The 11,931-nt window shown below is 32.5% G+C and overlaps 1 protein-coding gene across 2 annotated transcripts in view; it reads left to right on the top strand.

Moving 5' to 3' along the window:
- The window catches only part of LOC110024664 (NAD-dependent malic enzyme 59 kDa isoform, mitochondrial), a 38,353-nt gene extending 28,177 nt beyond the window's left edge, over window positions 1–10,176 (top strand). The window contains exons 6-20 of one of the 2 annotated variants that reach the window (XM_020724766.1): window positions 1,938–1,998; window positions 3,441–3,544; window positions 3,622–3,705; window positions 4,111–4,217; window positions 4,798–4,903; window positions 5,476–5,589; window positions 5,798–5,863; window positions 7,943–8,015; window positions 8,108–8,194; window positions 8,268–8,322; window positions 8,405–8,476; window positions 9,001–9,063; window positions 9,353–9,467; window positions 9,764–9,878; window positions 10,089–10,176. In XM_020724766.1, coding sequence (XP_020580425.1) covers window positions 1,938–1,998; window positions 3,441–3,544; window positions 3,622–3,705; window positions 4,111–4,217; window positions 4,798–4,903; window positions 5,476–5,589; window positions 5,798–5,863; window positions 7,943–8,015; window positions 8,108–8,194; window positions 8,268–8,322; window positions 8,405–8,476; window positions 9,001–9,063; window positions 9,353–9,467; window positions 9,764–9,835 — 1,179 coding nt within the window. In that variant the 3' untranslated portion in view covers window positions 9,836–9,878; window positions 10,089–10,176. Of the gene's footprint in view, window positions 1–1,937; window positions 1,999–3,440; window positions 3,545–3,621; window positions 3,706–4,110; window positions 4,218–4,797; window positions 4,904–5,475; window positions 5,590–5,797; window positions 5,864–7,942; window positions 8,016–8,107; window positions 8,195–8,267; window positions 8,323–8,404; window positions 8,477–9,000; window positions 9,064–9,352; window positions 9,468–9,763; window positions 10,005–10,088 lie in introns of those variants that run through there. The other variant, XM_020724765.1, reaches the window with a different exon arrangement.
- The last annotated feature ends 1,755 nt before the right edge of the window (window positions 10,177–11,931 follow it).

The following is an 11,931-nucleotide window of genomic DNA, read 5'->3' as shown; positions in this document are numbered from 1 at the left end:
TATATATATATATATACGTAAATTAAAAAGTCCTTCCGAAGCGGGCAACGGGATTTCGATTCCGGCGACCGACAGCTTCTTACGGGCGACCCCCAAACCTTTTAAAAAAAAAAAAACTCTCTTTTCCCCCTTTCTTTTAAGCGCTGACAATACCTCTTATACTAAATTGACAAAATTATTTAAAAAAAAAAGTTAGACCCACAATTCCTTGCAGCCAAGCATTCCACACGGGTAAATTTGGGAATTGGCCATGAACATGGGATGCTGGACGCGGGAAGCAGCTTGACAGCTGCAGTCTGGACCCTTCATCAAATTTGTGCCGCTGGACAGCTTGACAGCTGCAGTCTCAAACACTAGAATTTTGGAAATTGGTTTTGAAAGCGGGCTGAAAAGCTGAAATAAACACGCCCTAAAATTATTCGATTGATAATTACAATTGAATTATATATGTTTGAATTAAAATTATTTATGTCAGATATACATAAGTGATTTAAGGATATATATGTTTAAGAATATTAATATTAGTAATATTAAGTATTATGTTTTAATAATAATTTAATCTTAAAATGATATATGTGCTTTTTTATATATCTATTTATTTTATTACTAAAGAACAGTATAATCCTAAGGCAAGGTTTATCATGAGTTTCAAAAAGTTTAAATTTAGGTATTGAATTATTTGAGGGCAAGTAATGTTAAAGTTTGGAAGAATTTGACGTGTATAAAATGTGTAGTGTTATATAGTGTGCTTACTGCATTAATTGTATCATTTTTATTTTTGTAGTGATCATAATTGGTATGTATATGTAGTATATAAAAAAAATGGAACCACTTTAAGCAAAATTCACCAAGTCGTATGGAGCGCCCCAACACCCTATAGTGAGTGCCTCAACATCTAATTTAGCCACATTGAGCGAAAAATTTAGAGAGCAGGACACCTCGGCGCTAGAGGGGAAACACTTCTGCGCTAGAGACTAGTGCTTCAGTGTCATAATGCCTCAATGGCCTAATTTGACAATCCGGAGCCACAAAATACAACACCCAAGCTAGCTCTGATGCACCTTTATCCAACAATTTGACGTTGTTTGGCCAGCACTGTCGCGCCCCTGCACCGACTAGGGTGGTTTGGGTGGCTTATTGACGGTTACGGTTCGACTAAGGATGATGCATAAAAACTCTGAAATAAGACTGAAAAGTTCTTTCAGACACTCTTGGAACACGGGGGAAGAACTCTAGGAGTATTTTATGTAAGAATTGTGTAAGAGTGGTAAGGAGTGATTGTGATCAAGTGTTTTCACTTCCTTTTGTGTAGTTGTCACTTCTTTTTGTGTTAGAAATGGAGTGATTGTAATCAAGGAATGAATTTCTGATGGTGATCAAGTTTTGGTAACAAGGAATGCTTTCTATCGGGTTTTTATGCCAAACTCTTGTATCTCAGACTCAATTAATTAATCCAGCTGGAGCTTAAGCCGAAAGTTGCTTGAGATCGACATCTCGTTTATACCCTTAGTGGTGTGGGTGAACCTACCACTTTTAGATTTTTACTAATTTTTTTAATATCATATAATACATTAAAATAATAATAAGTTAATATTAAATATATTTTAATTTAATAATTACCTTTATAATAGTTTAACAAAAATAAATTTAAATAGAGGAAGTTTTAAACTTAAATACGTGCCACTCAATGATTTTTTATTTTGTCATTTCTCCACTTAAATTTTGGTTCCAGCAACTTGAATGCTTGCCACTCCATGATTTTTTATTTTGCCACTCATCTACTTAAATTTTTGTTCCAACACTATTCTCAAGTGTTTATTGTACTTGCTCTTGCTGAATGATTTTTGGTTGTAGATCTTACTTGCACGCACTATTGGCTACCTTAGTCTTTGTTGTTGCTGTAAAAGTACCTGATCATTTTTTCCAATCTTGTGCAGATACTGCCAGTCATGCTTGATGTAGGTACCAACAACCAAAAGCTTCTAGAAGATAATCTTTGTGAGTGAAATCTATTTTTAAATATAACATTCATGGCAAATGATCTTCATTTTGAACTGCATGCCTTTTCTGGTTCATTTTAGTTTTTTTCCTTTATTTCGGAGATATATTCTGAATTTTACTTGCATCTGTTTGATACCAGAACTTCAGTTATTGAAAATTTAAAAGATAGAACACATCCTTACCCATATAAGCCTAAAATACACAAAAAAATGCGTTATTGCATGCACATGTAGTTGAAATCTCTGTTGATATTAGTATACTATTGTTTTCTGTCTTTTGTTTGACTTCAAACACTAACCAAAGAATGTAAAGAAGCCTATACTTGCAGCAAAATTGTTTTTTACTATCTTGGTTAACTTCTTGTACTTATTGCCTTTTTAAACATTTTCATGTGTCAAGCTATAGAGGCCATATTTACTAGTATTAAATCTAGGCAACAGTTGGTTGCTTATTCTTATATGTTAAGAATCTCATTATGCTTCTCTCAATTTGTTATTATCCCGTTTAAGAAAGTGCAAGGCTTTTCTTATAATGTTACACTTGTATCTCTATAACATGGAGATTGAGCAGACCGTGATTGTCATTTGTGTGCCTTTTGGGTTATTAATTCTAGGTTTAGTTTAGCAACTAATATACTAAAAAAGGCTTCTTTTGAATGATTTCTCATGCTTAAAGTTTGAAGGCTTAAGCTTAAGCTTCCTTTTTTAATTTTGTTATTTTTATTCTAAGAAAGATAAAGAATTAAACATTATAAATAGAAATATTCTTGGAATATATGTTATTCCCTTCACTAAGTTATTGAATTCCCTTCTCATCACTTTTAAATTCTACATCTTACTTATTGGGGTCCATCTCTCTCTTTCTTTTCTTTAACCTCCTTCACTTGCACTTTCTTCCCCTCTTTCAATTTGGAGACCCCAACACAATGCATCAGAGGGTTGGGACATTTTGTGGTTTTCGTTCATGTTCTCCTCATCTGTCCACTATCACTTTATTGCTTTGAACTTGCAAAACACGCCTCAACCCAAGAATTGAGTTGATATTTGATGGTAGGGAGTTATTGTTAATACACCACCACAACTTCTCATCCTTCCTTCATCCCTCTCCCTCATGTTATCCCTCCCCTTTATATTAAATTTTGTTTTGATTCGTTAAAAGGTGACATCATGATTCATATGCTTATGATTGATATAAACACTTGACAAAATTTATACTGAAGGATCAAATGCAATATAATAAAGAAGCAAAGGGCCAAAAAGCTAGGCTGTGAAAGAAAAAGATCAAAATTTTCTCTTAAAAATTTATTGGGACTAGATTTTGTTTCACCTCTCATCTTCAGGTATTCAGTTTTCACAGCACTCGAGAACTATTTATACTATATCATAACACAGATTTTCATGCGGGAATAATTACTTTCGTTTATTTCCACATATTGCTAGATTTAGGACTACGGCAACCCAGGCTTGAAGGAGATGAATATTTATCCATAGTTGATGAGTTCATGGAAGCTGCATATTCACGCTGGCCAAATGTGATTGTGCAGGTAAATTTCTTTCGTTGGCCGTAGTTTATGATTTATTGGTTATGCTCATGCTACTTAACTCTCTCAATAAATTCCAGTTTGAAGACTTCCAGATGAAATGGGCTTTTGAAACACTTGAGCGTTATCGCAAAAGATTTTGCATGTTCAATGATGATGTGCAGGTTATTCTGCCCTTCGATATCTAACTTAAGTTTTTTTTTGGGGTCATTTACATACATGCCACCTACTTCATATGCATTTACATATCTAAAACCTAAACATAGCCTTTTACGTTTTTGAGGGCATTTAGACAGCATTAATATTGATTTCACATAAAACAATACGGCCATTTTAACTTTTAAAAAATGAAATACTCCTTTTCATGCGTAAGTAAGGTGGTGTGTATGTAAAATTTAAAGTTTTGGTGTTAGATATGTAAATAAATAGGAATTGAGTGGAATTTATGTAAATCTTTCTTTATTTTTTTCAATTTTCAATTGTGATGGCTAGCAGTGATGCCAGATTGTTAAGTTCACTTATGAATGTATCAATTCCACTTATCATCACATATATTTTTAAGTGTATAGGGAACTGCTGGTGTTGCTTTAGCTGGCCTACTTGGTGCTGTAAGGGCACAAGGTCGACCTCTCAAGGACTTCGTAAATCAGAAGATTGTTGTGGCAGGAGCTGGAAGGTACTTCACAGTCTCCATGATTTTTGTTGGAAGCACTGTCTAAAGTTTGCAAAAGTTCCTGAAGATATGCCAATTAGTCAATCAAGTCAACCTTTCATAAGAGCCTTTCCAATTAGGATTTAGCATTCCGTCGGTTTGGATGCATCGGTTTTCAAATTAGTCAAACTAATTGCATCTTAAATCCGATATCTAAAATACTGAGCCAATCAAATTTTGATAAAACTAAACACCGAACCAAAATTTAATTCGGTTTAAATAGTTTGGTTATGAACAGACTGAAATTTAGTTTTAGTTAGAGTCCGGTTTTGAACAAACATTAACCATTACATAAAAGTCGATTTAATTTCATAAATCCTCCATTTAATTTCAATTCTTTTGCTTTTTCGATTTTTTTAGTTAAATAAAAACTATAATAAAACCAATAACCGAATAACAATTTTTTAAGTTTTAAAAATAAAAAAATCAAAATATATTTTTGAAACCGAACTTAATCAATCAAATTTGTTCGGATCGGCTTGGTTTTTTAAGTTTTGACCAAATAACACACACACCTATTTCCAAATGTTTTCCAAATGTTCAGTGCAGGGATTGGCGTACTTAAAATGGCCAAGCAAGCAATGGAGAGAATGCATGGAGGCAATGCAAATGTAGAAGCAAGCCGCCAATTCTGGGTTCTTGATAAACATGTATGCCAGGCTTGCCAGCTTTAGTGCATTGTAATTCTTCAATAGTATATTCCATATTTATACAAGTAAAGCTATATGGCAAATTGTTTATTTGAGAGTTATATACCCTTTCCTTGAGGCTTATTTTTGTAGAAATGGATGATTGAGAGAGAAAATTAACTCGAATCATCTATTTCTTTTTGGATTAAATCAATTCAAATTCAATTTATCTCAAGTAATCGAGAACAGGACATTGGATGGTAGATGGCTTTTTGGCAGCTTAGATGGCATTTGATTTAATGAGTTTTATGAAGATCAAATAAAGAAACCTGAAACTGTCATGTGCTAATCATTATGATCTTCTTCTTTTTTTTTTTTCTTTTTTAGTTGGAAACTGTGAGTTTAAACTATTACTACTTAATTCTGTAGCCAGCAACACGAGAACTGTGACGAAAATCACAACCTTATGTATAGCTTTCGAGATGCTTATCATATTAGAGTTGAGATTATTTGATCAGCAAATATGGCCTGCCTTAGATGTTTTGTATTAGAATATTTTGTATGATACATTTGTTAATTTATGATTTCCGCAGGGTCTTATCACAAAAGAACGGAATTACATTGATCCCGCTGCTGTTTCTTTTGCCAGAGGCACTGGTCCAGGTGAGGTTGAGGGACTCAAGGAAGGGGCTAGCCTCGTAGAAGTGGTAAGGACTAGCTTGAAAATAATTTCTCTGGGGCACAGGCGCCTGATATATATTAACTCTGGACATTAATAAAGTTTCATCTCTATGAGGACTCTCTGAGCCATCTAAACTATTTTTTTATTTTTTTATGACCATAAACTATTTTATACCTAATAGAATAATTCTTTCGGATGAAATTTTCATGGTTTTTTTTCTCCATATGGATCAGGTTAGAAAGGTGAAACCTGATGTGCTTTTGGGATTGTCAGGAGTTGGGGGTATATTTGATGAGGAGGTATGCCAACAATTGTAATCCTTAATTGCATTTTACTTTTGATTTGTTGGAATAAAACTGAATTTTGTTTATCTTATTTATGCAATTTATTATTCCTTACGCACATCTAATAAGAAATGGCATATTAATAATCCAACTGAAAGGCCACTCCGAATTAATTGATTAAATCTATATTTACTGAACCAGTTAATGTCTTTAGTTATTGACTTGATGATACATCCATCAAATCTGATACTAATTTGATGCGGAGCATTTCAGTATTAGCTCTTCTTAAATACAGTTAGTATGATGTATAGTATGATTATATGCCATGTAAAACTGAGAATTTGTAGATCTCAGGTTACCCTATTAAGTCTACAACTCTAAATATAACTGTACAATACTTTAGTTTAAAAATAACTGATGATGACATGATCAAAATAATATGAGATTTTTAGCAATGAATTGAAAACATGCAAAATACCTGATCAAATTGAATTTAATTTCTGTAAGTTAGATTTTTGACTATTCACTTTTTTATTCAAAATAAGTGCACTATAGAAAGCATTATCACATATTGTTGATGAATAGGACAAGTATTATCAAAATGTAAAAAATTAAGCCTCATGCCAGTACGAGATGACTTTTCTTGGAGATAGGTAGTTGCATGTGTACAGCATTCGAAATAACCCATTCAACTTGTACGCGTAAGATTGAAAATTAAAAGAGATTCTGTTTGAGTCAAAGTTCTTAATTACATTCTTTAAAATCACCAAGTGTCAGTTACGAATAACTTGAAATATTAGATATGATTGTTATAATATCAATCTCAATTGAAGTTTAAATTAATTCCAAATGATAAATTCTCAATTTATTTTTAAATATCCTAATTTGCTTAACAATGATGGGCACAAGCCCTTTATATCACTTTTCTCCTTTGTCCTAAAAAACACAATTTTTAAAGGTTTACATGACCGCACTTCAAGGATTCACTCGCAATCTTTCACTGAACCTACACTTTGTTAATTTTTAAGGGAAATTTACATACATGCCACAATTCTTATATATTTACCTATCTTACACCCAAAGTTTGATATTTATGCTTGTAACGCCTTGGTGTTATAAATCTATGCATGAAAAGTTTCCTTTTAAAAAAATAGTGATGGTGATATTTTTTATGTAATACGAAACCTTTAAGTGGCATGCATGTAACTATGAATGTTTAGGTGTTAAGAGATGTAAATACACAAGAATTGTGTGGTGTGTCTGTAAATGCCCCAAAATTTAAAACTTCAATGATAAATTTAGAACTCCACTACCATAAGCTATATCTGACAATGGTAATCTTCCGACATCGTTAGGCTGCATTGAAATCGCTGCTTGATTTTATACTTCCATTGAAAATGACAAGAACATTTTCATCACCTATGCTTGCTATATGTGATATCTATAATAAACACTAATTCACAGGAATATCACAATTCACTATTTAAAATTTCACTTCTCTGGCAATGTCGCAGGTGATCTCTAGATTTGATCCATGTAATGAGTGCCCAATTGCTTCTGTTTAGATGTCATTACCACACTTATATGCTCACCTATTTGATCAATCTATTGATATTTATACTGTTGGGCCATTAAGAACTTTACTTGCTAAGGTTTTTGTTGTAAGTTTAAAATTTCTCAACTCTATTTGGAGGAGAATGAGTATTAGCAAAGAATGGTTGTTAAATCTATTCCAAAATTCTCTTATCATTGCCATTATTTAGATGAGTTTTCTCTTTGCAAACGAGTTAGGGTAAGGAAGGACAATAATCAACATATAAATACTGACATTAACACTAAGGAAGGAACTTTCCTTAAAATGTTCTTAGAAAGAAAAAGAAGCACAATCCCTTCTTCACTAGATTCACTATGAATTATCTGGATAATAATGGTCTATCTGAGCGGGAAACTAAAAATTCTGCTCCCTATTTCTTCGTCACTTTATATCATGTCTTCTGGGACTAAGGTTCCCACTATATGTATTTTCATCTTTGTTATGAAAGTATAATTTACTTTTGCTTAAAAAAAGGCATGTTTTAATGAATAATCTAACAGGTCCTCAGGGCCTTGCAAGCTTCCGAGTCACCTCGGCCTGCAATATTTGCAATGTCAAATCCTACATCAAATGGTCTCTTTTGCTTGAACCTCTGAAAATACATAAAAGTTAAAGGATTTCAATGACTAAATAATAACATTCTGCATCTTTATTTAACGTCTCAGCTGAGTGCACGCCCACAGATGCATTCAAATACGCCGGAGAAAACATAATTTTTGCTAGCGGGAGCCCATTCGATGATGTTAAACTTGGTTCGTCATCTTTCTCGTTACATTTGCCATTTAATGTCATTGAACATCACGATTAATGAGGTTTTATCAGCAGGGGATGGAAAAGTAGGGTATGTGAATCAAGCAAATAACATGTACTTGTTCCCTGGGTATGTAGTGGCCTGTCTGGTAAACTGTATGGCATAGAAATGAGTATGAGTCTGCTGATAAATTGCTTCATATTAACTTCAGAATTGGTTTAGGAGCACTTCTTTCGGGTGCTCACCTTATTTCCGATGGCATGCTTCAAGCTGCAGCTGAATGGTAAGTCATGATCCTTTATTAATTCAAAATGCAAAAACTGAGCCAGTTAATCAGAATGTCAAAATAGTACCCCCGATTTTTTTGCATATCATTTCAGTCTCAGAGTATATAAAAATGTCAATTTAGTCGTCAGACTCTTAATGTGGATTGAAATAGTCCCCACGGAGTACTATTTCATCCCCAACTTAAAAGTTTTGGAGACTAATTTAAAGCTCATAAATTTTGGAATTAAAATAGCTCCATTAAACAGTCTGGGGACTGTTTTGGTACTTTACTCGCACGTTAAATAACCAATCTCATTTTCATTGTGCTGCTTTTCAATGGCAATGCAGCACAGATTATCTGAGTATGGGACTAATGGGTAATGCGTTGACAGTGAAGTCGGGAAAAAAACAATCTTTCATTATTTGACTGCAATATAATTTTGATTTCCACAAAGATGGTTTTTTTTAAGATTCCATTTTATTATATATGTATATTTTTGCATCACATCAAGACTAATAACATAATTTTGTCGCAACCAGTTTGGCCTCGTACATGACTGAAGAAGATATTCATAAAGGCATTCTTTTCCCTTCTATTTCAAGGTAATAAGAGCGCTTCTTGAGCCATTTATTTTAATGTCATTTAGTACTTCATTGCATTTTATTTTTGTTTATTTAATACTAAAAATGAGAAAAGTGTCAAGATACTCCGACCTATTTTTGATTTTCTCAATGGTTTGATCTTGATTCGCATGGATGAATCGGTTTGATGGTTTGAAAAAAATCAAACTAGTTTTGTAAATGTCAATGTTTCAAGGGATGTGTATGTAATTTTCCCATGTTTCATGCCTGCATTTGGGCATATTGCTTGATAATGCTGTGTATATCACAGCATTCGACACATTACAACGCACGTTGGGGCAGCTGTACTCCGTGCTGCTGTTGCTGAAGATCTTGCTGAAGGCCAGGGTGATGTGGGCATCAAAGAACTAATGCAAATGTCTCAGGTATTTCTTTTTAGAGAAATTTACATGCCTAGCACACAATTCTGTTGTATTTACATATCTCACACCTACCTAAACTTTCCTATTTACATACATAACACTGATGTTTTAAAACTATGCATGAGAAGCTGTATTTCACTCTTAAAAAGTGGTAATATTGCTAATTTTGATGTAATATCAAATATTTGAATGTTATCTATTTAAATATGAAAATTTAGGTGTGAAATATGCAAATACATAAGAATTGAGTGTTTGTTTCTTTCATTTTTATGTGTTTTCTAAATCATTTAATTTTCCAGGAGGAAACCATGGACTATGTTGCTCGCAGTATGTGGTACCCTGTCTATAGTCCTCTTGTTCATGAGAAATGAACTCCATATTTTTCTCCAGAAGAAATCATAATTATTCATTCTGGTAAGTATATTTTTCATAAAACATGAAACAATTTATAATCTCAGCATATCATTTGAAGAGTTGTTATGACACTGTTAACAATGATAAAAATGTTCCTTTTTTTTTTATTTTCTTCTAGTTGAAACTTCTTGATTTTATTATTGTTATTATTATTATTATTTTGTTTAAATTTTTCCTTTTGTTTTCATGTCCATCTACTCAAATTCTTAGCATTCAAATACAATCTTAGGGGTCCTTCAAGCCCCCCATGAAAGAGAATGGAGAAGTTTGGGTAAGCCACGACGACTTTTATATCCGTTGAATTTGCTTTGAAATGCGTGCAATATATTGTTAATTAGTTAATTAATTTTGTATTGCATTCACTCAAAAGTAATATTATAATGTTCGAGTTTGGCTCGTAATATTTTGATCTAAAATTTGAATTAGTGATCTCAAATTTAAACTACATGCTCGAGGATTAGGGTTATGCTCTACACCTTCTAGATTGGAAGAAAGATTGATAAGAGGGAACTTGGTCTAAACTTCTCACCATTATGAAACCAATATGGTACATAAAATGATCCCAAAGAGTAGTCATATTCTCCAATATATATATATATATATATAAAGAATGGCCGGAGGGAGATTCGAACTCGTGACCTGAGGGGACTTACGACCTTTAAAGAGACGGCAATACCAACAGGCCATGGCTTGCAAGGGCATGGTGCTATTTTGTTAATTTTAGAAGCAAATTTGACATCACTTATCATATAAATAGCTTATAGTAAATAAATTTAAATGTGAGTCTACCAATGAGGCATAATTTACCAAACACAAGTTTTGTATAGCAAAGTACACCTTAAATTTTGGAGAGAAACATTATAGTTATATTGACTAAAAATAAATAAATTTATTATCGGACGGTTCATATTGATTCCCCCGAATTGCATATCATATTTAGGCATTAAAATGATATTAGAATGCAATTAACTTGGACTCGTTGGATTACTTCCAACAATCAAATCAAGATAGCATCGAAATACTTGAACTTCAATTTTTACATGCATACCACCTTATCTATGCATAAAAAATGTAATTCAACTCTTAAAAGTTAAGATAATAATTTTTATTTGATATGAAAGATTTGGGTTGTTTAAATGTAATAAAAATTAAAATTAGGTGTTAATTATGTAAATACATAGAAATTGGGTATCTAAATGCCCTCTTTTTTTTTCTTTTCAGAGCTGTTACAAGTCTTTTTCAATTTATTTTTGCAATTAACTTGGACTCGTTGGATTACTTCCAACATCGAAATACTTGAACTTCAATTTTTACATGCATACCACCTTATCTATGCATAAAAAATGTAATTCAACTCTTAAAAGTTAAGATAATAATTTTTATTTGATATGAAAGATTTGGGTTGTTTAAATGTAATAAAAATTAAAATTAGGTGTTAATTATGTAAATACATAGAAATTGGGTATCTAAATGCCCTCTTTTTTTTTCTTTTCAGAGCTGTTACAAGTCTTTTTCAATTTATTTTTCACTTGGCTTCCTATCTCTGATAGATGGATGGTGGTCTCTACTGGTCAACAAATTAAAAATAAATAAAAATAATCAATAATAAATAAATAAATAGACCTTTGTAAACTTGGACTAAGTTACAATATCCATAATTCTCCTAATAAAAGTCTTCATTCAACTATTTCTTAAGACTGAATGGATGCTGCCAGCCATTGAAAATTCTAATGTGACATGAGCAAGGAATTACATAATTTAAAAAAAAATTACAGTTTGGAATAGTATTAGTGAGTTAAATTTAAGATGCATTTATATTTGTACCACATAAAATGTATTTTTGGGTCGGGTTTGGGTTGAGATTCACGCCATCATCACACATAAACTCAAACAACAACAGCAAAGCCTTAATCCCACTACGTGGGGTTGGCTACATGAATCTTTTTTCTCCATTGCGTCCTATTTAGTGTCATATTTTCATTTAGTTCTAGTGAATTAAGATCATTTTTAATACAATAAGCCCAAGTCTTCCTAGGTCTACCTCTGCCTTTCT

This window comes from Phalaenopsis equestris, unplaced genomic scaffold (assembly GCF_001263595.1).
Source record: "Phalaenopsis equestris unplaced genomic scaffold, ASM126359v1 Scaffold000266, whole genome shotgun sequence".
NCBI lineage: Eukaryota > Viridiplantae > Streptophyta > Magnoliopsida > Asparagales > Orchidaceae > Phalaenopsis > Phalaenopsis equestris.
Note: the sequence above shows the minus strand (reverse complement) of the source record. Positions and strands in the feature narration are given on the sequence as shown.